Source organism: Varroa destructor, unplaced genomic scaffold, assembly GCF_002443255.2.
Source record: "Varroa destructor unplaced genomic scaffold, Vdes_3.0 BEIS01000006.1, whole genome shotgun sequence".
NCBI classification, from domain to species: Eukaryota; Metazoa; Arthropoda; class Arachnida; order Mesostigmata; family Varroidae; genus Varroa; species Varroa destructor.
In genome coordinates, this window is record NW_019211459.1 from 1,757,642 (window position 1) to 1,784,592 (window position 26,951).

Genomic DNA, 26,951 nt, shown 5'->3' on the forward strand with positions numbered 1-26,951 from the left:
CCGGTGAATTGAAATCACTAAGCATAACGATTTCAGCTTACGAATTCAAATCTGCTCGACCGAGTGTGTATTGAGGGTTCGGTTGTCACACCCCATCAAGAACCTGACTTATTATCTTCAACTGACTGCTTTTACAGGGTGCATAAAGGGTTATCCAAAAGTCTCTAGACAGTTGGAGAGTCTTTGTTTTGCAGTTGAAGGAACGAGATTTAACTGTGCACAGGAGGACCCTAATACGATTTATAATCATACTACAGGGCATTGACATAGTCCAGGTAATCAACAAAGTTACTAAATGAGCTCAGTGGTCGTTGTTGTATCTATTGCATTTAAGAGAAATACTAATGCTATGGCATCCTAAACAAGTATTATAAGAACAGTAAGGATGGTATTTCCTATTATTTATTAAATCTGTTTTTTTCTCGCAATAATTTGCGTACCTTATGCTACTTCAACATATCACAAATAAAGACCCCCAACTGTCCACAGGCTTTTAGATCACCTTGTACATATGTTCAAAAAGTTCAGTGGTAAAAAAACAATATAATGACACCGTTATAGAACAAAATTAGATAACACTTGTTGAAGGAAAATATATATTGAAGTTTATAGAGACTCTCATAAACTAATAAATACCCTCTCTCTCTCTCTCTCTCTCTCTCTCATAAGTAATGACATAGTAAATGCTTAAAAATTAAGACTGCTAAACGAAGGTAATTTTTTCAGGTAGTTCACTCAATGTTGTCACTTGAAACAAAGCCTAACTGATAGTTTTCAGGCAATTATACATTTTATTAGTTCCCAATAATACCACAATCAGGCTATGATTGTGGTAGTTAGTTTACAAAAATTTTGAAAATAATGTTATTGAAAGATAATTTTTCGAATAGCTTTATTTTCATTTTATCAGATGGTACGATCGTATTGACGCTAAGCACTGTTCCAAATATTCAAGATAATGTTAACCTGACTGAGTTTCCATGTGGCATAATCTGTGACGGTTGCGCGTGCTACTAAAACGTATTGCTGATTCCGTTTTCTGGTTGCTTTTATATAAGCGATCGTTTGTATCGCAAATTTCTAAAGTGAAAACCTTAAGACAGAATGTAATTTTGTTTCTGTCTATCTGAACTTGAAAGAGAGTTGTAGAAGATATGAAGGCTATGAAGAGTATATGCATAAAAATAATTTCATTCTACTGTTATTCTATAAGCCTGTTTTGGGAACAGCGATCAAAAACGAAGCCCGTTCCGTGTGTACTAGATGAAACGGGAAATGCATTTAAAGAGAAGTGAGAAGGAGCTACATAAATGTCTTGGTTTGTCTATCTGAAAAGTGTTCCGTGCTTTTTTTCTTATAATTTTGTCAATTTTAATTTTTATCTTAAATTCAATCTAGACAATGTATTCGATACATTGCAATAACACCAACGAAAGCAAATTAAATGTTAGCATTTTGTTATCGTTCTATATTTATGTATTATTTTTAATATGTAATTTTCTCTTTGTTCATTTGTAACTTTCGCCCGTTTCGCTCCAAAATGAAGCACAGTCTAAATGACTCTGTGAGGTTTACAATTGACCAGTAAAATACATTCGATAGTTCTTTGTCATGCTGTAGCGTACTGGTCTAGATTTTTCCTAAACGACAACGTTCTTTGTGACGTCGTTGTAGAAACTGCATCGATAACGGAAGCGTAAGGATATGAGAAACAGATATTGGGCAATGTATACGAGATACCTTTCTAGATAAAGTTCCTTAAACGAGTTATTCGCTTATGGCAGTCGGAGAGCAATGTTTTCATTGACAACGCATGCGTGTTATGGGTTGTTTTATTTCTTATAGCACCGTTTGCCAACACCGTTTGTCTGAATGATGCATTTTTAGGGTGTTTATGTGTGTGTGCTTTTATGTATCAACAATTAGCTTAGCATAGCTGTTTATAAAATTATAATATATCCAATTGGATTCCTTAAATCTAATAAACATCAATTTTTTTTCTCGAAATGTTCATGCTATTGCAAACAAATAGGCTAAAGTGATATTGATGTGAATCCATTGTACACACATAAGACTAAGCACCTGTAGTGCAAGAAAGAGCTATATGCACACTTCTATTTCGGGCAAGTTCCTTCTTATTTCTATATATGAATTGTCAACTGTACCACTTACGGCATATTTTTTCTTTGCTTGATACTCTAATTGTATGTTCTGTTATAATCCGGAACTACGTAAGCCAGTGTCACTTGACCTGCACGAATTTCGAGTAAATTTAGTTACTGAATCCTAAATAATAAGTATGTCAAAGTTACATCAGCTGACCTAAAGCAGATTCAGTTTATTATTATATACAAGCTGCATGCCTCACTGCAGGTGACACAATGTAGTTAAACAGTTAGCTAAGTATATGTACAGAATGTTCGTATGATTTAGGTTGATGTGTGTTCGTTAATAAGTATCCTCTGTCATGATTTCATCGAAGACATAATCACAAATTAAATAAACAAGCTTCGTCTGCTCGTCGCGTACGTTTGTTCGCAGACTTCATTCACTGTATATATATATATATGCCGTTTGAAGAGCGTTTAGATGAGTGCTCGTTAAATATAGTAATGGCTGTAATTAAGTAGTTTTGAGCGTTAGTGCACCAGAAGTTTATCGGATGGCACACAATGAAAAAACAAGGCGATGCTTTCGTTATATAGTTCAAGATGACAATTATAGGAAAAGAAATTCAACTACAAGAATAAACGAAAACTATCATCATTATTTACAGCTTTGCAGAACATCGTTTTTCTGTATTTCTTTATGATAACTGAAATAATATGAAAAAAAGTAATATGAAGTAATATAAAAAAAATATCATACGCAGATTATGTTACTTACAATGACAAAAAGAATCAGGTATAATTTATACGACAATGTTGGTGATGTTTCAGTTTATAATACAGCTTGAGTCAATTGAAACTGCCCTGCGAGGCGTGAAATGTAAAAGAAGAGGGCTTTCTTTAAACGGCATTATGCCGTAGGTCGTAAAATTATTATTATATGCAGTTTAATTAACATTTGACCCGTTAATATATGTGCTCGCTCCCTGTCATTTGGTGCGGTATTCTAGGCGAACGAATTTACGCCTATTTGCCGGTATCACTCTGCCACGCTCACGGATTATTGTTGTGACACAGTTGATCGTATAATGATACTCATGCTCACTCAGTAAAAGATGTCTTTTTTTTTCTAATGTAACTGTATGTCTGTATGATGATTGCCGCTCATACTATCATCACCTGAACATTCACATTGATATACGTACAATATTATAGACAACGACCGTTTTCGTTATTGTTTTTATAAATTGTCGAGGCTTTCTGTGCTAATCCGAAATCTTTGGCTGAACGCGAAATTTCGTTTAGCTGACTCTACAAGCTTTTGTGTGGAGGGTAGCATTTCTATTATGTTCAGTAGTGTAGAAGTACATCACGAAGCTTCTATAAAATCTATCGTGAAGACTGTTATTGTTCAAACGCATAAATGGGACCAATGATATGTCTGGCAACTACTACGTGTAATATTCGCCTATTATTTGGAAAAATTGTGGCATTCACTAGAACCTTTGCACGGATGGGTCATCCACCTTCCTAATTAAAGCCCTATATCATTTTATGCAAAATTGCATTAACGTTGGCTTTACAGTTCGAGTTAAATCAGCGGCTATCAACGGTTGGTTTGTTATGAGGCATGTAATCTTCTTGCTGGCCCGATGCCACATGATGAGAAGACAGTGGCGCGTACGGGTTACATATCATAGTGGCATTATTGTTGTGGATCTACTGCGAAGTTGGCATGTCTGCTGCAGTGAAGATCGTTTCAGGTCGTCAGCATTGACTTGGGAAACGGCTAACTATACAATGTAATAATTATTACTATGATTACTATTGTGCCAGCTGTTGTGTCACTGAGGAGTAATTTAGGGTTAATCGATTTTAGCGGGCTCACGCCCGACCACCCCCCCTCAAAGGTACGATTCGGAAAAGTCGAAATCCGAGTGTGATGCCCGAGATCCGCGCTTACTGCCACACAGCGTCGCAGCCGACATGGGTCCACCCGTAGCGAAACCTGAATCCGAAGGCGGATTAGGAATTGGCAAAGCAGGTGGAGACATTCTTGCTCCGACTGTTGTGCACTGCATGGCATGCAGGCCGGTGCTTCCGCCACCAGTTACCAAAGCTCGTTGCTGTCCCTGAGCAGTATTGCCTGTAGCAGGGCGGGTGATCTGAGGCGATGTTACGGCTGGCGAGAGGTTGCCTCCAGAACCTTTTTGAACATAACAATATACCTTAGCAAAAAATGTTAATATAAGAAAAAAAGTATACATCTACGGATCATGTTCACTACCTATCTATACTCCGATCACCTGCATTGGTCGTCGCTGCCGATAGGACCCTGAGTGGCATACCTGCAGTGGTCCTTACGGGCTCCTTCGTCGGAGCAGGATGAACCTGCAAACGAATTGAGGATTTGTTAAAATAATCACCTCATCAAATACTCTGATATATTCCGTCTCGTGGTAGCCTGCATTTTTTGACTCAGTTGATTATGAAAAGACATTATCATTAAGATCACGTCGTGAATACTGGAGGGCAACTACACTTCACTCAGAAACTAAGTCATTGAATACTCGTCTCATATAGATCATTAAAATGAGCTGTCAATAAATAACGCAAAACATACTCGTATAACATACGAATCCTATTTAGTACACATAAAATATATGGAACCTGGTTACTTTATCCGATAGGGAAAATGCTATCAATTTTTGTTCGATTGGCTGTTATCCGTGTTAATTAAAATTGTGTTCACAACGCAGTGAATGATTATAAATTAAACGTTTGGTTCATATGAGAAGCCGGACGTTCACCTGGCTAGCAGTTTTGGCGCGATCGGCTAACTTCTTCTTAATCGCTTCAATTTGATCTTCTTTCTGTAAAAATTAGGTAAATTAATTTTACAAATGATATTAGGAAAAACGGTGATGTACGTTGTTGTTTTTCATTTGTTTAACTCGTTATCATGTCAAAGCGCAAATTGTTTTGTGTCGTTTACTGCGACTTGTATTTAAATTAAAAATAAAGAAGTGCTTTCACGGAGAGTGTGGTCACAATAACGAAACAGAGTCTCGTTTTACTGTCGCCATCGTGACCAACACTTTCTAAGGATGCAGAACATGGGTATATGTCCATTTAGGTTCGTCGTTTGAAAACCTTTTTTTGAAACCAACCGAAATATTCCATTTTTATAGAGACATAAAAATAGAGAATTGTTGAATAGCCAATAACTGATGAAGGACATAAGTATGGCTGACAATCACCATCTATAACACTCTGTAATTCTCTGTAACACTCTGTAAGATTTCAGCAGGAGACTAAAGTGGGCAAGGTTATTCCGTAGACTTCTTGTAATAATACCGCGCGGTTCAAATATGTAGTGATTATAGAATACGGAAGTAGGAGGTAAAAGCTAACCACTAGTTGAAAGCTTAATCTTTAGGTGTATAAAAAAATTTTGTCTCGAAAGTAATCTGAACTAGTCAGATTCTCTTTTTTACTTTATTGAACTTAATATAGCCAAACCATTATTTAGCTTAATTGGAAAAAGATACAGTAGCTACAATTAGTTGAGGCTACGCTCATTTTGGTGCTCATTTCTTAGTATCAACATACAATGAAAAATTACCACGTTTTCAATCTTAGCTAATAGGGCCATTTTCGTCACTAACATTTGTCGTTGGGAAAAAAGGAAAATATTCATTTGTGTATTTTATGCCACGATACAAACAACCAGCAATACAAGTTACTCTAAATTATCTGGAAGAGGTGACCTTTTAACTTAAATGACGTAGTGCGGGTCACTCTATAAGAAAACTAGTTCGGCGAACAGTAATAACGCTTTGAATCTTAATCGCGCTCCGGCGCTCCAAGTCGCACAAAAACGTGATCTTCATTAGATTAAATACTTTGTTGAGAATAGGTTCTCTTAAAAACGCTAGTTATTGAACCTGGTCGAGAGCAGGATCAGAATTGTGGATAGTGGTGCTTCATTATCCTCACGGCGACATTGATGCCAACCTAATATTTGAGACAGCGCAGTACGCAGGACTTCTTACAGACGATCGCCTATCGCTGAACCGAAAACGTCTTGCTATTAGGCTGAATGATGTACAAGTGCTATGGTTACGACGCCACTTATTTCTATATCAGAGCAAATAAGTATAGTTAAAATCTTTACCACTGAAGTTTGTGGGAGGGCCGGCAAACTCTGAGTGTCAAAAGCCGAGAACCGGATGCATTTTCCTGATGTTTGCCAATTGGGTATTTGTCATTTCGGGCAGAACAAGTAAACGTGCAAGGATCGTTAGTACAAAGCTAAGTGGTGTAGATTTAAACATATATGCTATAATGGTGACGGGCACGTTATTGCTAATAGAGGTGAAGGAGCTGGTTACTGTTGTCACTTTCTCGAAGTCCGGATGATTCGCGAGCAGGAGAGCACGCTTCGTGCCTCTGATGGCCTCACGAACCTAGCTCATTTCACCATCGTGAGGGTTGCCGTTATCATTGTGATGTAATTACAAGAATATCAAAATCAATTGGACTGCGACCAGACACAACAATATACCTTTGTATTCGTGGTTGTGTGCTGCGAACTTTTTCGGAAGACTATCCGAAAGGAATGACAATTTTATACTAGTGAATAATAATAGTAGCAGTACGGTCTATATGGGTTTTGACGTAAATATTTGAATAAATTGTCAAGGAAAAGAAGAACAAGCAAGTTGGCTGGTGTCTGCGACAAATTCATTTCTACCTTATCTTTGTATGGTTCGCTGTTCCAGCGTCTGCGTATTTTCACATCTAATACTAATTGAGACTTTACATATAATTTTTCCATTTTGGATTACTTTTCCGGTCTCTGTGTTGATTTTGTATATTAGTTACATGAGAGACAAGCAATTAGACTATCGTCTGTAGTGCACATTGTTTACATCAAGCTGGGATGCTAAACGTAGGGGGTTAACAGTTAGAAATATTGTTTCCTGAATGTGGAAATGCTGTCGGGCTCTATCGAAGATTAGTAAAAGCAGCGTGTAAGGGAACGTTCAGTAAAACTTCATTTACTCAAACGGAAATTGACTTTTTCTAGGAACCTGACACAGAAGGAGGACTGATTGCTCAGATTACAGAAACTTTCAAGCAAAGAAAATCATTTAGAGTGGTAACGTTAACGATGAAGGAAAGAAGCAAAGAAATGGGTTTTTCACGAACTGAGTTCCGAACAAAGGGCAACACGTGCAATATATTTTAAACATGATTTTTGCAATTATTACCAGCAAGAAAGCCTCTTCGAGTACATGATTGCCATAAACATGGGACTTCCGCGATTCCGCGACAGTAATTCCTCCTTCCGTTTGGAACGTGAGGTGTACTTACCTCCTCATTAAACATTGATTTTTCAATTTCGAGCAGTAATGAAGTGTTTACCTTATCGAAGTTAGTTTTTGCTCAGTAGTTTCATCAATCTTCGGTCTGTTTCACTAGTACGCTCATTTTCGCAAAACAGAAACGTAATTACCGAGGCTCTGATGACGCTCAGTCAGCAAAAAGTAGTGTTTAGCCAAAAGCTTAAGTTAAATATCCATAAAATTTCGTCTGGGAGTAATTTAAGGTTTTTGACCGGCCAAATAGCTCCCGACAAACTAGCATTCTTGATAACTTAGAGAAATCTACAATTATAGTTGCAGTAATAATGATCGATTTTTGGAAAAATTTGCCCTACCTCCTGAATTTGTTTCTTGAGAGCTTCGTTCTCTATCTGAAGTCTTCGGAGCCGTTCTTCTTCTTCCCGTGAGGACGCGTTATCTATAAGACTTCGGCAGTCTTGCCGCTCTCGAGGCCGACGAACCAGCTCAGTAATCTAAGCATTTCCCACGGGAAAATAAATATACGTCGCATTCGGTGCAAAGGTAAAATCAGAACAGTTAGTTGGCTGTGTTATCGAGTGAGATAGTGACGGCTATGGTGTAATGGTGTCACTATCTACAAAGATTCCAGCAAAGCTTACAGAACGCTTAGAAAAGAAATAGATTCGGGTAGATCAATGCTGTTAAAGACAGTTCATTGAAGTATTTACTTTATTTGCTTGAACGAATCGGTGTTGCGTAGGATATCTATGTGCCGTTGGTGGGGCTAGAGGCAGCGAACCGTGATCTGCTTTAACCTGAGGCTTGGCCGTTCAAGCCGAAACCTTATCTTCCTTCTGATAATTTCCTTATTACAATAGCAATAATTGCTTTCTTATAGGCAAACCTAAATTCAACTCCTACACCCTGCTGTTAAGCTTTTCGATCAAGCCTAACTGTTATCACTCATATATATATATATACATCGTGGTACCGTACAAAGATGAACTAAATTTTCGTTAATGGAAAACACAAAAAGATCCGAAGACTAAAAGAACGCATGTTTTTATGACGCAGATGACAGTAATGTACGGTCCCTTTAATCGCATCCATTACGGTTATGTCCCTAGAGCTAGTTATTGTACCTTCACTGGAATAGCACGGAAATCTACCTTTGGTATAAAGACGAGTGTCATGGAGATGTATGAACAGAAGATGATTGCTAACGCCACGAAAGCAAAGCAAGCATCCTGTTGTGAGCCGATCACCTGAGGATATTGTAAAAATACATTTCAATAGCTGATACGTAAGTATTATTATAAAAATTGTTAAAGTGTTTTTTTTTTTAGAAAAAGGCACTTACGAGCGTCACTGGCGTAGTGATGAGGCAGAGGATGACAACATTGTAAATCGACATCCCAACCAGACGACTATCGTTCAACACTTTAATCTTTACTGACCGTGTTTCGTAAGCCAAGAAGATCCCAAACAGCAACACGAGACCCTTTACCAAACAGTTTAGTACGCACACCGTTAGCGTAAACAATGCTATTTATAGGTAGCCAAACTCAAGGGGCTACAAATGCCCTCTTTTTGTTTTATTTCATCTATCAAAGTGGGTGACATTGACGTTTATAGCCATGCTCCGTATGAACGTTCTACAATATTTTGCCACTATCATTGAATAACTCACATATTAGGCCCTTTCAGGGAATTATGCTTTTACCTCTCATCGAATATTAAACCTTTTGGACGGATGCTAAGCGCAACATTACGAGCTTCCTAAAGAAGCTCGGCTTCGCTTGATATTCGTCGTAAGGCTTTGTAGGCTGATCCTATTCGATGTCTATCTAGAAAAAATGCATAGATTAAATACCTTGTAAGAATACATGACACCAAGCCAGATATTGTGATGCTCGGAGACACACAGTTCTAGTTCAGGCTGGATCTTTACGTCTTCATCAACGTCACCCGGTGGATCTTCATGAGGGAATACCTGTATCTTACGCTGTCCACGCCAGAAACAGGTGTACAAGTAAACTCTTAGGATGCGTTAAAGGGCCGTTTATACGATATAGAAAACGTCTGACCGATATATTTGTAGCGAGAAGCGTCACGCACCTGCATAGGATCGATGACGCTCCATGAGATGAGAATGATCGCGTCAATAGCCAACAAGATGCCCACAACAGAGTATAACTTCCATGACTTAATTTTCTGTATCTATAAGAAAATGAATATCAAACAACGTAAATATTAAGTGAATTAAGTGGACCCGTTCAGTGACTCAGATGACGATATTATTAATGCAATTTTTATTTATGGAATATAGGCGATCCAAAATGTATGTTTATCGTAAAGACTGCTCGAAAAATAGTTCTGAAGGATTTAATGTTAACCTACCGCTGACCTGATAAATACGTACGCCTGATTTAAAACTACTTAATCATCATAGTTTCACAGATGTGAGACACACCTCCGCTTTTGATTCGGTTTTGGCCTTAGTGGCCAGTCGGTGAACTCTCCAGATTTTCGAAAACATCGAACCAAAAGCAAGACTGAACCCGTTCGCCAGTAACCACGCACGTGCCTGGCAGATGTGCCAATAGACCGTGGCGTCCACGAACTGGCCATCCAACCCTATATAAAGCGTATCAGAGTAGAGCAAGCATTAGGCAAAACTTCTATCTTTGTTCTTGGACGTTCTTAGCCCTGTCGTATGTATGCAACGCCTATGTGATAAACATTAGAAATGATAAGCGCATCAGACCAGCTCATTCTACTGGAGAGGTAAATTGATGTATACACACGGTATCAATTAAAACTACACGCGACACGCTAAACTTATTGGAGCCGAGAAAAGGCGGTAGGGTCAAAACTACTTCCATTGCATCACTATCAATAAAGTGAAACTGTCTATGTACAACTACACATGCAGCGTGGTGTACGTTTTTGATGGGGCTTGGATTTATGTCAATGGAATAAATATTCGTTGTAAACACAGAGTCAATGGTATTCGCGTAACAATCATTTTTTCTCCTAAAGGTTCCGTGGCCTTGATCAGTGGCGCGGGCGTTGCGGCATTGTTATCACATTATAAAATTCATATATTAAACGAACCCAATAGGGCGACTGAAAATAGACACACGATGACGCCGAACAGCAGAATATTATTGCACGAGGGATGCGACCACGCTATGTATCTGCAATTCACAGATATAAGCGAGATAATGTAGTGCGACGTGTTAGGTTCAGTTTCTGTGATTGACTAGAACCGAATCACATCTGGCCTGTTACGATAGCCTAAATTCCGTTCATTTAAATTGTCAACCTGTCGTGGCTTGAAACAGGAAGTAGGTCTAAACAAAGTGAAGAACACTTTATCCAATTCGCTCTTAAAACATTCTGTTTACTTCATCAGCTTTGGAAAATAAGTAATTTCAAAAAGCTAGAGTTAAAGTTAAGTTTTTCTGAACGTAACGCTTAGCAGTATGCTCCGTGGTTGAGCATTGCTCATTCATGTCTTCAGGCATTTATATATACATACATAAATTGTTCTTAAATTTTTTCTAAAAGTCTGCTTAAACGTACCTTGAGTGTCTAAAGACCCAATTGAAGATAAGCAGTCCTACGGCCCACAGTATACCGAGTAGGGCAACACTTGTCATACCCGCGTATAAACCTAATGAAACTGTACGTAGGGTCGTCTGCAAGAAGCAGAGAGGAAATAGCGTAGAGGTTCGATGCTACTCCGTGTATTCTTGGCATTCATTGACGTCATTAGTGCTAGGTCTAAGTAGGGCTAGCAGGAGTCGTAGTTAGTTCATATACGCGTTGAGGTGGATCGACTTTTCTTCTGATTCTCAATTCGTAACTATCTTGACTTTCTTCTTAGAGCTCATCCAAAGTATAAATTATAATCTTTGTTTGTGTCAATTTCTTGCTCTAGGTTTCACAGTTGGGCCTTTGCTGAACCCAATATAAATCGAGTGACTTCGTAAAATCCTTAAACGAGGTCACCGTAGACAAATATAAGGATACGTTTTTTTTTCAATTAGAAGCACAATCGAACATACGAGACTGCTAATTGATTTCAAAGTTTCACAATAGGAACATTTTTCCCTTGAAGGCATCAAAATGTGCGGCTATTGTTTTTTTTTATCAAACCTTGATGATGGTTCTGTCCTGTGGGGGTTTTCCGTCGATCCATTGTGGTTCGAAATTGGTTTTTTGATAGTCGTCGGTTGGATAATCATAATAGCCGATCTTGTAGTATGTTCCATCTATAAAACAAAGAAAATCGCAATACCAGTCTAAAATAGTGGTCATCATAGGTAATTAGCCTCTGTTAAAAGTACTTCGGCGTCTGTCCTATTTTGAGCGACTATCCTGTTATGTATCTACGTGTTTATATATGTAAGTGGTACCCATCTCAAAACTGGCAAAACAATTTGGTTCTTCTTTTTCTGTGCGTAAGCTTAATCGTGACGTAATGTTATATAGGTTCTATTTAAAAGACTATGAAGAACGTCCAGGCAGTCTCCAATGTGAACTGTTTATGAGTTAACCCACTCGGACGATATCTGAGTAGAAGTTTCATGTTTCTTACAATAAAATTAAAAACAGATGAATGATTGCAGTATCGTCGAATCTGGTATGTTTTTAAGGAAAGCAACTGAGAATTTCGAAAAATTAGAATTTCTTCAAGTTTGTCTATTTGGTCGGTTTTCTAAGCGGCCTGAAATCTGCATGGAATATTGACAGGTGCAACTGTAGGGTAGCGGAATAGTCGCAACGGAGTACCGAGACAAATGACAGCTGCGTTTCGATAGAAACACGGGGTAATTAGTATAGCAGATTGCTGCGGGGCCTCAAGGGCAATGCAGTAACATATCTAAACCAGATTATTAGATGATTGAAGCAAGGCGACGTTATTGCTGGCACAATAGGGCCGGATTGTTCCAGCAGGGCTATGGGATAATACTGCTCAATGGAAGAATGTCTCAAATAACGCATTAAACCTTCTGCATTCGAACGACAAAACAACTCAGAGTTTCCGTGGGCTAAGAAAGCTATTTTTTATAGCTTTCTTTTCTTTTTTCTTCTTTTATATATGTTTTTAACTGTTGTTATTGCTTACTTATCATTTGTTCGATTTGCGTCTGAGCCATACGATCTCCCTTGGCCGAGAAGCTTACGTAGCCCTGTAAAGCAGAAGAAACGCACGGCTGTTACGATCCCGGCTTATATCTTCGACTCCACGCGGTCAGTATTGGTTTTGAGTTAAATAAAACGCTATTCTGAATTTTGAGGCATAATCAATGACGGCAACAATCTTTATATACGAATGATGTAATTGAGGATTTATCTACTTGAGGAGTTTCAAAGGTCTTTTTTTTTGTTTAAATAAATACACTTATTATTATGTTAGGCGAAATTTCAAATGTTTAGGTTGTCCCTTCAGGACTACTGCTGAGCTTGATCGATAAAAAAATGACAGTTAATTGCTACATTTTGAACGAGTAATAGGTACTTTTAGTTTTTTGGCGAGTTATGGACAAGTAAAAGATTTTGATAAAATATAGCTGTGCTACAATAATATTACTAAAATATCAATCTACTATGCCGATAGGCCATGTAAAATGCAAACGCTTATGGAAGCAAGTAATGCTAATGTCGCCTAGTTATCAGTGTCAAACCTACAGAGACTCCAAGAAACTGCGTGGCATTCATCGCCTTCCACAGTTCGCTCATGATCCTTTTGTTTGTATAGGTGAAGTTCTCAATGAGCTCTCCTCGCTGACGAAGCCGAGCAATAGTCTTGTTCAAAGCTAGGGCTACCGCCCAAATGGCGTCATACGCAAGCGGCGCTTCCTGGAACGTAAACATATTGACGCGTGTACGTCAGTTAAAAATTTACGGCGTATCTTAACTGCGTGCTCCTTACCGTGATACAGTTCACACGCTAAAAGGTAATTAGGGGAAATTTACAGTTGTGAATCATGTTCGTGATACCATATGTGTATTATAGTAGGTATGGCAGTTGTTCTTCAAACGATGTGCCTCCGATTACTAACGTCTTTGGCCTGCGATACTGAAGTCAATAGATCGCATTGAAAAAGGTTCTGGAAGCTCTAGGAAACTAAGGAAATTAAGTGTCTCTGCAGGCCTTTAAAAAACGCTAATAGGCCACAAAGTAAAATTATTTCTTGTTAATGGATTTTCCATGTTTCTCTACTTAGTCAAGTACTGTAAAAGGAAAATCACAAATGAGCCAACACCTCAGCTAAAGTTACTCATCATTCAGCCTTTTGATTGTCTATGAAACTTTTAAGCGGATAAAATCGAACGTTTACCTGGAATCCTTCAGGACGTCTGCCGTTTGTGTTGTTATCCTTTTCCAGTGTTTGAATATAACGGTCCATGAAAGTTTTAGATGTCTGTAATAAAAGTGTCCACATGTAATTACTAATTGCTTTTTCCTTTTTTTTTTTTATAACAAGTATTTACAGCATAATTCCACATATCACGTTCGTACCAAATCGTTGCGTAAATAATACGCCCAAAGCTCATAGACGCGACTGAATTATATTATGAAACATATCGAATACTATAAAATAAATACATACATGATAAAAACACAAACACTAAGAACACAATTTGTAAAAACAAAATTGTCCGAGCAATTCAAGTAGTAGATTATTAAAAGTCACTAGAATGATCGACTAAGTGCCGTTAACTTAATTCGATCGAACCGTTGATACCCCATTGAGCCATAGACCATACAAAGGTCGGGTACGCACGGACAATTTATTCGGTTGCTCAGTCTCTCTTATATCGCTTTGCCACCGACGTGCTTCAGTAATTATGTTACCTCACTTCAATTTCAATTTACTTTTACTTACCCCCCGCTTACTAAGATCGATTCGTTAACGTACAGTATCATCCTTCACCCGGTGACGACCCAAATAAGCTTGTTTTTACGCTTTTAGGTTTTGCCGTCGCATTTAATCTATCTTGCAACTTTTGCTAAATTAATTTAATCAATTTCCAATACGTTTTCAAAAATCAATATTTGATCTCTCAATCGGAGAGATGCAAAAATAGTTAAGTTTTTCTTGTTTTTTTTTTGTTTTCAAGTAGAAGTATATTCTTATAACTCAAAAAATAGTTTGAAAAACAATGAACTTTTGCATATAATCCTCGTTGGAATTCTCAGTCACACTAACATGATAGATATCATGTAGGTCGTATATAGGCCCAAACTATTCTTCGTATGTCCTTGTTCACTTGTTATATTATAAAGAAATATATATATATATAATTGAAGTCGAGGGCCCTTTGTCCATGAAACAAAGTGCACGTCTTTGTGCATTAAGAACTTCCTTAAAAATAGGTAGTAGGGACGTAGGTTGCAGCAAAGACTTATTTCGTTACCACTTAATAAAGCGCTACTGCATCGAATCTATCAGAAGCACGACTTTAAAGGCTACTGATTACTCTGTATTTGGTCCTCACTGAAATTTTTTTTGACAGATGCCTTCTTTCTATCAATGTCTCAGACATAAACGCTTCTATCCATCTAAGTTAGGAAGTATATATGCATAGGTTGTACCATTCCTGAGATCGTTTTGTTTTCCTCTTTGTAGAGCATCAACGCCTCGGTCGTAATGTGCCCTTCCAGCGCTTGCTTCAACTCCTCCGTCGTACAGTTGTGACCCTAAAATGACCGAAGGTCGAGAATAAACGCTACATATTGATTCCTTCGTTCAACTGAAAGATGAGGAACTGCCATGAGTGTTACTTCCCGATTAAGAAATCAGGATCGCACAAAGTGTCTTAGCTGTATCAACTACCAATGTTCATTGTAAACGTATACTAGATTAGATCGTGCCTATGGCTCGAACGTGACGTATCGTGTTTGCACGACGTACAAAATGGAACGAGAAATAATTTGTGTTACCATTGAATACTGGTTGAAGCTCTATGTAGTGAAGACCTGCTTAGTCGGCGCCAGTACTTCTGCATTTGGTTGTTATGGTAAAACTATTTTCTGGCAAGTTTCAACGAAAATCTTCTGTTTATATCTTCGATATTTTTGCCCCATTTTGTCTCAAATTTCGGAAAAACCTAAAGGAGAAACTTAGTTACGTTCCTGCTGTATCATATAACACGGCCAACTGTTATTCCTTAAATAAACAACAGATTTTTCTGCACACTTCTTATATTATGGTTTGTTCTTTCGTAAAAGATGAACTTACTTTATCCTGGATGGTATACCAATCGTCCTCGTACCAACCGATCAGCAACCAAACGTATTGTTTCCCGAAAATTTTCTGGCGGAACGCTTCGCAGAAGACCCGTCGTGCAGCCGCTACATAGAACATACCCACGATGATGCGTGCGTCTTGACGCTAAACGTGAAAATTTTAGACCCACGTATCACTTTAGTTGTGCGCTAATCTATCGACACCAAATAAGAGCTTTACTCACTTATTCCTACCATTAATACGCACTATATACGATTGATGCGTGCTTGTATGACCTTTTTTCCGTACACATTGAAACGAAAAGCAAATATTAATCTATTACTTGTTTATTACTCGATGAGAGTTATCGAGCACACTTTACTATCGATTGATGGCTGATATATAATAAACAGTTCAACGTTCAACGTTCTTTTGCACAGAGCTTCTCTAGTAATACCTTGAGTGTTTTAACGGCGTCGGTTGGGTCTGTAATGAAGTTCACTCGAGACACCACCTCGATATTTGCTTCTTTGCATCGGGCTTCCAGGTCAACGCCCGTCTAAAAAACAAAGTCAAAATGCAAGAATGGTTTTCTCATGGAACTCAAAATTTGGCACATTTTTCTTCTATGTCGACATGCCATCGTAATACACATAACATATTACAGAGTCGTAATTAGAAGTAAGAAGTGACTGTGAGTATTTTAATACGTAGATGAAATGAAAACCAATCACTAGACTGCACGCTGCACGCTGCTAGGAACACTGATATACCATTTGGTCGATTGGAAGTCGCAGTGCTAATCGATTCCCGTAGCAACGATCCTTTATTCTAGCTAAAAATTTGAAAAGTCTCGCGACTCGCTTTCTCTTCTGCTCGTGCGAAAATGGTACACATGGTAATTTCTTTCATTCTGAAAAGCTCTGCAGTAGGCATACTTGGCGAGGCTAAAAGCAATGCCCTCCCTCATTCAACATATCGTTCAGTCGGAGGCCTAGCCGTCCAAGCTGCCGCCAATGGGAAACATACCGAAGTGAAGACTTCCTCAGCTTCCTGAATAATTGCTATGCGACTCCACTCGAACATGTTGAAGAGTTTAATTCGCGTGGGGTTATGGATCGTCGCCGAAGGGTGTGTTCGAAAAAACGTGGGGAACCGCTTTCGATTAGACAACGCCGGGCTAGAAGAACCATACGACACCTGCAAAAAATGGTTGGTTTAGTTTAAGTTAGCTTGTTGCTCCGTAGGCAGTCAAAGTAGAGCCCTCGACGCGGTTCAAGTGTTTTCACAGTAGTTCGCAACAGTCACGAAAGCATTCGTGATGAAAGTCTTGTTAGAGAGTAAATAAGAAGGATTCGCCAACTCAACTAATGAACTTCGGTAACACAAACAAGGCCCAGTGAGGGCAAAGGGCTTTACATATTTTTACAATCTTGGACCAACGATAGCCAATTCGGAATTAATTTCAAAGAACCCGAATAATCGAGCTCAGCTAAAACTTAATTCTTGCTTAATTCATATAATAAAAATCAAGTGATTTTCTAAATGAAAAGTTTGCTCGTACTAGTTTCAATTCCATCCGTGTACGTGTGCATATATATGTATTTGCATACTAATAATACTTACAACAATGAGATTCCACATTTTCGCAGCTTCCCCAATTGTAGACGAGACGATTGAACACCCGCCGAGCATCATTAGTTTCGTTGGGAAGTCATAGATAAGATCATACATCTCACTTGCGGCTTTGCCCGGATTACACTACCAATCGGAATAGAAAACGACTACACGTTTATAAATGAAGCGTGTGATATATTTTAGACAACTAAAAAAAACCCTTGTGACTAACGTCAGTCTATTTTTGACGACCTCTAAACTGCAGTGGCCCGCAACCTTTGACCTCCGAGCCTATTCAGACACTATGGCGGAAACCGCGAAGTGCGTTCGCCTCGTCTCGTAACTACACAATCTCCGTATGTGTTTTTCTGATTTTCGGTACTGTACGTCGGAGAGATATATACGATCTCTTCGGATATCTTTCGTCGGACAGCTACTTTCTTGAATTTACCCGTATCTAAGGTCAAACCGGCATGCACCTACATTATAGTAATGAAATAAATCTACGCCTGCGTCACTGTTAGAACTCCATTTTCATTTTTGCAGTCATCATTTTAGCTACCTATTACAAATCTAACAGCCACACGACACGATATAGATTATTCCTATATTTGGTGTTATGGTATGAATGGCTGGCCTAATGTAAGGATAAAATTTTAACATCGATCTACTTGGGACACTAATAATAAATGTTTGTTTTTAATGTGTTTTCTCCCTGCTGTTTGTTTAGCGTAAAAGGCCAGAAAACCTTCCAAGGTGCATTCTGATTCTTTTACGTTCGTCGGAATTCTAGTGCGCAGTAAACAGGATTTCAGATCGAGTCCAGACTCGAAAGGTGGCGGCTTCAAGTGCAAAAAACGTGTATTCCCAATATCTGTTCTATTTTGTGTTTTGCCGAGGTGAAGAGCTGTCGCAGCGATTTCGGATCAGCGCGAACCTGAGAGCTAAGAAGGAATTAATACGTTAAAAAGTAGAACCCTAGACCTTTCCCGCCCCGATCGGCCATCCAAGGTAGATCAGGACCTCAAATAAACTGATCAAGAAAATAAGCTGCGAACACTCGATTATTAGCAGGCATCTTAATTGTATGGAATTCTATCAGAAATTGGCAGCTAGGTGTACCATATACTGGGTGGAGTGCACAAGAAAGCACGGACCCTCACAACATCTCATCCGGCGTCCACCAATGCATAATCAAATAATACGGAGAATGGTTACGGGTGACGAGAAATGGTGTCTCCATGTCGATATGAAGCAAAAAACGAACGGATAATTTCGTGAGATGCGCCTAAGCCCAGTTCTAAGTCAGATCTTTGCCCCAAAAAGACTATGACTTGTGTGTGGTGGGTCTGGAGGAGTCTCTTACACTGACAGATGCTTGAAAAGGAGGAGAAGATTAACATGCTTCTACATTAACCCAGCTGTGTCGATTGATTGAGGCTATCCATTAGGAAAGACCGACAGATATTGCAAAGTTATCCTTTCCCCCCAGCTATGTTAGATCGCATGCGATGAATATCATTAGAGCTGCCCGCAAGAACTGGACTAGAAGGTTTTTAATAGCTATTGTATTCTTCAAGTTTCACATTCATGGTTCGGCATTTCTCCAATCAGTGGCAAGTGAATTTCCCAGCAATAGATTTAGCAAGAAGAAGAAGAACCCGAAAACAGGACGTTAGGGGTCTTCAACACCAGAAATCTAAACTTGTACCGAGTAGGGGTAAACAAGTCGATTGACAGAGGAGAGAAAATCGTCGAGAGTTACGTCAAATACATAAAATCATTTTTAAAAATACTAAAATTCGACAAAAGTATCGCTTTTCTCTGTGAAATGCAAGACGGCCATTAGTCATATTTCAACCAGATAGTTACGTTATTAGAAACCTTCAATGATAACACATATTCACTCTCACCTGACTGTCTCGCCAATGAAGTCGTAGTCTGTAGCCAGGCAGAAGGTCTGTACGGTTGTTAACGTCTTCAAGCGCCATCAAAGCAGCCGGCAAACAGCCTTGCCCACCAAGCCAGCCGCCGTGACCTACACATAAGAGTTGCCCGTAGAAATAAGTGTGCCATCGAAATACATAAAACGAAAACTATAAGCTGCGATCTGTAAAGTAGAGGAACAGTTACCTCCCATCCCAGGAAAATGCATGAGACGATATGCTAGAAAAACCCTACCTCAGTAACAACTAGTTTCATTCCGAATCGTATTATTTGACTGAAAATTACGCCTTAATCCAGACTTTGTTATTTATCAACGCGGAAATCGCTAATGTGCAGATAGAAGCTGCAGAGTATCCGTCGAGCGATTCATGCGGCCGAACTGGAATCTAACCTTGCATCGGGAATACGGCAGCTAAATGTAGTTCTTTAGGCTCACGAGCGCGGCGATGTATGGCTCGATGGTGCGCATGGCCATGATGAGCGGCGTTCCCGTGTCCAGTGACCACCATTGCTAGCACTACGAGAAGCCAACGCATCACTGACGTCTCCACGGTGAATCGTTTCCTGTTAAGCCACGGTAACATCGAAATGCAGGCCGAATCATAGACGTGCTTAAAGACACGTTTGAGGTGCGCACGCCTACGAAGTTATTGTTTCTATCCCTAAATACGCCCAGAGAACAACAACAGATTTGTCATCTATCATTTGCACACATACCGGGATTACATAGCGTCGTTCGAAGACGCTATTAAGCTTCTAGAAGATTGGCTATACAATCGATGGATGTGAACATATTACCTGCCCAACGAGCCAATATGCCCATTAAATAAAATACTAGCGGCTGTTCTTTTTTTGATTATTTCAACAACGGCAGCTGACGTTCATTAATAGCAAACAGTGGTTTCAATGATTAGGCAGAGTAAGTGCGCCGCGCCGGAATCATCATATTCTGTACTTGGCCAGTTAGATTTTCTTTACTTCTCAGAACGAGTAAGCGTTTTCTATTCGCCTATATATATACAAATCTACAATTCGGTTAATCTATCATAAACAATTGCCTCGTGACGTTTTTCAGTCGTAATATATAGAAATTAGAAGTATTCAACCGCATCAATTGCTATTCAGTAACAGCTTCGGGATAGACCAGCCGAGCTGGATTACCAAAGAGCTAGCTCTAGGATCAGATGGACATCTTTAACAGAAACTTTTTTATTGAGAGCCTAGAGTTATCGTCTCGTCTCATACCTACTTGCTACGGCGGTCTCAAGGCAAATGCGTCTTTGTCACACTAGAATAATGAATTATTTAGATTTGCATTTCGTGATAAGTTGTAGATGATCTAAGGTTGGATCAATATATTTATTGTGTTTTCTCTACGACTTGTTGTTCATGCACCTGGAAACGGTTTGCTTCTAAACGCTGGTTACCCATTATCGTCTATGGGGCTCCGATTTAGGCGGTTTCAGTTTTGATACTATGGCTCGAAACGGCAGACAGTAAATAATAGATTTGTGACATTTCGTTGTCCAGCAAATACCATCGACAGCCATGTTCTAAACAAAGGGTGATGAAGCCTTGTATTGTTAAAATCGTTAGATTTTCTCCATATGCTGCTGTATGGCTCTTTCGGCTGGATCTTCGTGCTGTCACTTAACAACTATATCTCCATACGATCTGAAAGTAGCGCTATATTTGTTGTTGCCGATTAACAAACATTATAGATAAAGGAGTGTGTACTGTTACTACGTGCGAAAACTTATGGGTATACTCACGTCGCAAACCGTTTGCGAGCTTCTTTACTGCTGGAAAAGAATGGTTTGGCACCTGACAGATATTACGAATGTCCGATTACCAGCTGGGCCCCGTCATCTTCATTTATTCTTCGACTATTTAGATGCTGTCATACAAGTACATTTTCTACACAGTTTTCACTAGATCCGTGTTCTACTGCTTTATTGTACAATTAGCCTGGCTCACACTGCGATGTTTTTCAATTTTTTTTTATCATGACATCGAAGCTGCACCTGGGGGTATGTTTTCTTGGCCCGCAGTCCTTTATGCCGACTTCTGTGCCAGCAGCAACTGTCATAGAGGTCTGTTTGTAAGATAAATAGCTTAACACGGAACATGTGAGGCGCCATCTTGCCACTCCTCCTCGAATACCCCTGCACGGTCCCGGAAGCAACGTAGGAACGGAGCGAGCCCTGAGAAAGAGGCATTCGAGCGAAAGGCCTTTTTACCGCCAAACTTGAGGAACAGGATCTTGGTAAATTTATTAAGAAATAAAGCCTTTGTCGTCCCGTACAGCAAGTTTATTATGAGGGTAATTTTTTTAGTCGCAGTTTTGTACAAGTAACAATACACCAACAGAGAGTATACGTTATTTGCTCGTACATACATCGTAAATTGGCCTCATTGCTGTTTAGTATTACTCTATGACGTGGAAAATACCAAAAGAAACTCTAATTTATACAACAACGCATTGCGCAGCTTTGATATTAGCTGAGTACTATTCGAGAGGATAGGAAAGCAAGCTCGAGATGATCAACAACAGAACAGACCCGTTACGAGAGCAAAGCACGAATATGTCATCGAAACTCGAACGTGGAAAATATATATATAACTGAACATAGATGATAATGCTCATGTGATGACAGATCCAGTGTTATTTTATTTCTAGATGAAGTAATTTATCAAGCTAGAAACAATAGTTTTCTATGCAAACTTCCGCAAATTTGCTATGCCATACAGGTAAATAAATATTAAGCTCAAAAATGTCCATGTCTATCTAAAGAGGCCTACCACTTTATATCGGATTAGATCGAAGGCATCAGTTGTTAGGGGGAAGGCTTTATTCAGTTGATGTTGAGCTCGTCCGGCGATTAAAGCAGCTATGAATACGAACGACGTTAGAATTTCGCTAAATTGACGCAACAGTGCTTTCCCTCGCCGCAAGTGTCCATAGCGGCATTCGGTTCTAGACAATTCGGTAACTTCGAGGAAGTTACGTCAAGACACTCTCCACCGAAAACATTGCGGCATGGGTCTTTTTTGTTGCTTCGAAAATCACAGCACACCGACGTAGCGCCTACAAGGAGATGCAATTACTCAGATGTAACCGATTTTGTTTTGAGTGGCAGAGAGCAGAATTGGGATTGTATGTAATTCAGTTTGGTGAAAGCTTGAGGCATCGTCATCAGTATAGATATTGATACACGTGTGCCGTATTGCACTGCAGGCCTGTAAAGCCTCATCGTTGTTGAGATGAGATGAGAACAGTATTTCCTGTCAAGTCAGCGAATAATAGTAGTTATTTGTATCGTGTGCCCCTTTACTTGACCGAATGAGTTGAATGTTTAAAGAGCTTACCACAGGTCATATTATATGCAACTGCGTCCTCAGAACATCTGCCTATCGGCATACAGCCATGGAAATCCGCAGTATTACAATCTGGCTTCTCTTGACCTGTCAAGGGGTGAAGCACGTTTTAGCAATTAGATGATCTTTCCCCCCGTGAAACCCGTGCAAATAAAGGATACTGTTTAGATCATGCAGTTCCTATACATAGGCAGACACGCGAGCGTACCTTGACCGCTCGCATGGACATCACACGACGGTGAAAGTTCCTTGTTTAATGGATCGCAAAAGTTATCTGTATTACCCGAATAAGCATCTCAAGACCACCATATCCTGAAGCGTATTTACGTAAAAATCTCTAGCCACATCTTACAGATACTAGATAAAGTGTAATACGTACCGAGAGAAATTGCTACTGTCGTAACAAATAGTGCCAGGTAGAACGTGGCCATATCTATTGATGTCTCGTCCTGTTGAAATAGTCGCTGGGTTGACTTGATACAATAAATAACTTCTCTTATATTGCCTAGCTGAAAATCGAGTAAGAACGGAGTTTACCTTATTTTGTCCGTTCCCGTCGAACGCTCTACATAAATCTAACCTGAATTCTACTTGAACATTGGCCATGTAACAAAAGCTAGTCGTCTAGAAATGAGCGGCAGGTGGCGCGCGTGCTGGAAATCTAAACGTAAACAGAAGCAATAAACCGTACCAATAAATAGGGCTGCTCGACGGATAGGCCCGTTCAGTGTCGAGATCAAACATCATTGTTCTTAGCTTGTTAATTAATTAAATATGCCAATGGTAGCTAAGAAAGGTGAAAAGAGGTCCTAGAAGATAACCAGTGGCTTGCAGACTCTGCAAAAAAGAATCCTCACACAAACTCCGTCGAGCGGCAATCTTGACCAACGATACTGTAGGTTTCTGATGCTATACATTTATCTATAAATACTTGCATTACCTATAATCTAGTGCTATTATCTGTAAAATACTTGTTTGTACGTAGGTATAAGATAAAGTGTGACGAATGGAAGACGAAGACCTGACCCCAAATTTACAGGATATAGGTATGTTCGCTACGAATGCAAGCCTAGCTACACTATTCAGATCTCGAACCGTCTAACGTCTGAGATCGTGCGTACGATCAAGCTTTCCGGTCAGTGATTCAACTATCTAGCTTGTAGAACGTTGAAGATTTAGAGCGAAAGAGAAGCCATGGAAATGTGCAGCAAGCAGTGTAACGTATAATTGGTAATCGAAAAGTGTTCCACTGTGGACAAATGTTTATTTTCACTCTACGGGACCGATCAGTTTCAGCAGGGGGTTGAGTTGAACTTCTACTCTAAAGGGTGTCTAGGTCCCAGGTAGCACTTAGTGAGGAGAATGGTAGGTAATAAGAGTCTTGCGAATTACAGTTTGTAGTGCAGTTATCCTACGATGTCATGCGCAGCTGTAATATCCGCGTAAAATTGGTGCAGGCTAATATGATTTTATTTGTTTATTACCACTATAATCTGCAAGCTTCATCATCAGTCAGGCAGAAATATGACAGAATTACGTAAGCTGAGGTAGTTCAAGGGCAAGTTTCATCGAGGCCTACACAAAGTGCAGCAGAAGCTTTCGAAACACAACTCTTACCACGATTTTTAGCAGACGAAAAAGAGGGACAAATTACGGAGATTAAATGTGACCCACTGTTGATTGCTAAACGCACCAAAGAGTGAATAATAAACAATCTAAAATCATAAACACTTCTTAGGCACTGAATACGCTGTTCAATTCTCTACTAGCATCTAACTAGTATTCTACAAATTTACTTAAAGTCAACGATATATCCTCGCATTTAAGTGAACCGCCTGCAAATTCCTTCTTACCCATGAGTAAACATTCAGCTACCACAAAGAATCGTATTTAAGGTATCTGGTTTTAAATTAGATCGTTAATTTTTAATTCGGACTATAAATGACCGGGAGGACAAATCACCGGAAGTCTATCTCTCTGAGTAGGTAAGACGTCCGCTTAATAAAACAAGGCGTGAAACTCAACCTTGTTTACAGACCTGATTAGTTAGTTATCAGCGGTCACTTGGTTGACTGTCAAAAGCACATATGGGTGTTCTAAATAATCTGCTTGCATCGGTAGAGCTTAGCGTTAAGAATGCTAGTTCTCTCTATCCACTGAAGTCGCATCAAAGTGATGTCTCCTGTCCGACAGCATGGGACTATACGATGCACTTTATATTAACTCATACTACGCGACTACGTATTGAAAGGACGCCATTACAGATAACAATAATGTAGCCCCGTGTTGAAGGTTTACACCTTCGGCAAAAGTCGACAATAGGATGACTTAGAAAAGGAAATGTCGGGCATACGGTAGATATACAGAAGACAATCACAATAAACTCAACGCAGCAGGCGAGTTCACTTGGTAGACATTAAGAACATAGTGTATAACGTTATTGTTTGAGCGAACATTATTATTTATTATAGCGAGCGTTATTGTTTGTATCGGTTCCATTTCTACTCGTTGACTTGAGTCGAAACGATCATTTTTGAAAAGCAATTACCGGTTCTAGTTTTTGGCCCGGGCTGCGAGAGGACGACCGACCTAAAAGGGTTGTTCCTTACCGTAGCCTAGGTAAAATGACCAATTTTGTTATCGTGCTATGGAATCAAATTGAACAGTAGCCGCGGCCCCGAACCTACGAACGGAAAAATATGCTTGAAGATGCTTTGCTTTATGCAGCATTCATTTAGGACCATTTTCAAGGTAATTGACAATACTGTAGAATATCCGGTTAATCCAGAGATGGCTATTTGTACCTGAGGAAGTGTTTTTGCGCACAATGGAGCCTAGGTTGAGTTTATATGTTTTCTTTAATCCTTTTGATGCCTTGAGCTATTTCGTTCGATTCCAAAATTAGGTAGCGCAAGACCTGCGCATAGGTGTATAACGGGTCGTTTTTTGCGCAAGTCAATTTCCATATATGTTGCTAGCGCAAAAACTAGTGAAAGGCGAGATGTGTCAAGCTTAGCCTATAATTGTAGTTTACGTCCACTAGTAATTCTAGTGGACTAGAATTACTAGTGGAATAGAACACTAGAAAAAATAAGCTTGTTGGCCCTCCATCTAGTATTCAGACAGTAAGTAGGTTCGATTGCCGCTATGTTAAGCGAACTAAACTTAGGAACTGTTACACGGAAGCCCACAATTTGTGTTATTACAATAAAAAATACTTCCTAACAAAAATAGAAACATTTCAGTGATACAAAGTAAAAGGCAGTCACTTCTAATTTGTTTACAGGTCTTACACGAGAAAATAGAAAACCGTCTAATTCTCGAGCTCCATATTGATCGAAAGTAGAATTCACCAACACAAATAGTACCTATTATCTAGCATGTATAAATAATCTTACTTTAGACGCAACGATAGTATGCTTAAGTTAGTAGCGCTGGCAACGGGTCGAGGTTAGTCTTTCCTGTGTACCTACAGCCTCATTTATCAAACGATATACACGGAATCAGTACGGTTTTTGTACCGTTACATGGCTGTGAGTTCTGTGGATCGATATCGACACTGTTTTCACACACGTACCTAGTCCTGTATAATTTGCGCATCTTTAAGACTAACCTTTGGGGTGTTAGATATTCCTTTCAAGTCAAGATGTGGTCTAGCGCAATGAGCCATAACCAACACCCGAACTTATATACCGCAGCGATCAGTGCAAGCCCAACGGCGGCCTCTGGTGGCGAAAGTGCGAAGCTCGCGCGGCAACGAGTAGCTCCCCCTTGTTCTGATGATCTGACAAACTGAGGCAATGTACCTCGTGCGTCTTTGGCCTGCTACTATAGTATGCGTTACAGTGATGATGGCAGTGAAATTTGCCTGCCAGGTTGTCGCCGATCCGTCCGTTGGCTCGTCCATCTGTAAATCACCGGACTGAAGAGGCCCACGGCGGCAGGGATTTTGTGTTGCATGGTGTCGTTGTCATCCACAACAATACGATCCACGATGTGCTGTTGTTGTTGCTATCGTCTTGAATGGTATGCTTTGGTGGAGCAGTGTTCGGACGATTGACTGGGCGAGAGTGATTTAGCTGGATGGCGAACCCGCCACTAAGCTTACGAAAGTCATCGGCCCAATCCGGAAAACCCGGACCGAACGCACCAAACGACGTCAGCGGCCGCTTGATATATCTGAATGACATAAACCTAATAATAACAATCACAATGAAATGAAATGATCGTAAAAAGTAGCAACAGCAACAATTAGAAGATAGAAAACTTATTTACACTGCAATGCCTCGGTTAATTTTTGTCTG

At 39.6% G+C, this 26,951-nt stretch overlaps 1 protein-coding gene across 5 annotated transcripts; it reads right to left on the reverse strand.

Annotated features, from left to right (window-relative positions):
• Nucleotides 1–768: 768 nt before the first annotated feature.
• Nucleotides 769–26,773, reverse strand: GABA-B-R1 (gamma-aminobutyric acid type B receptor subunit 1). Of its 5 annotated transcripts, none has more exons than XM_086992402.1 (27): nucleotides 26,261–26,773; nucleotides 23,027–23,156; nucleotides 22,639–22,734; nucleotides 22,072–22,357; nucleotides 21,042–21,473; nucleotides 19,661–19,931; nucleotides 19,236–19,360; nucleotides 17,332–17,466; nucleotides 16,735–16,905; nucleotides 16,163–16,264; nucleotides 15,718–15,870; nucleotides 15,072–15,176; nucleotides 13,813–13,896; nucleotides 13,160–13,330; nucleotides 12,597–12,660; nucleotides 11,624–11,739; nucleotides 11,048–11,163; nucleotides 10,577–10,659; nucleotides 9,933–10,096; nucleotides 9,578–9,679; nucleotides 9,333–9,464; nucleotides 8,820–8,960; nucleotides 8,629–8,724; nucleotides 7,834–7,971; nucleotides 4,919–4,981; nucleotides 4,415–4,499; nucleotides 769–4,336 (listed from the first exon to the last, which is right to left on the reverse strand). In XM_086992402.1, exons 6-27 carry the CDS (start codon nucleotides 19,851–19,853, stop codon nucleotides 4,134–4,136), a joined length of 2,742 nt encoding a protein of 913 aa, XP_086848528.1. In that variant the 5' UTR covers nucleotides 19,854–19,931; nucleotides 21,042–21,473; nucleotides 22,072–22,357; nucleotides 22,639–22,734; nucleotides 23,027–23,156; nucleotides 26,261–26,773; the 3' UTR covers nucleotides 769–4,133. The 5 variants fall into 5 exon arrangements, 4 of the variants coding, with proteins under 4 accessions (XP_086848528.1, XP_086848526.1, XP_086848527.1 ...); XM_086992400.1 differs by having other exon boundaries at nucleotides 769–4,314; nucleotides 26,261–26,657; XM_086992401.1 differs by lacking the exon at nucleotides 26,261–26,773 and adding an exon at nucleotides 23,339–23,446 and having other exon boundaries at nucleotides 769–4,314.
• Between the last annotated feature and the right edge of the window lie 178 nt (nucleotides 26,774–26,951).

What these genes read in the sequence shown, in the direction of transcription:
- GABA-B-R1 (XM_086992400.1), bottom strand. Translation starts at nt 19,853, where the DNA reads ATGTTACCGTGGCTTAACAGGAAACGATTCACCGTGGAGACGTCAGTG. An exon ending in AGGACAGAACCATCATCAAG is followed by an intron (nt 11,164 to 11,623) that starts GTTTGATAAAAA and finishes TGCTTCTTGCAG; the next exon opens with ACGACCCTACGTACAGTTTC. An exon ending in GCGTCATCGATCCTATGCAG is followed by an intron (nt 9,465 to 9,577) that starts GTGCGTGACGCT and finishes TGGCGTGGACAG; the next exon opens with CGTAAGATACAGGTATTCCC.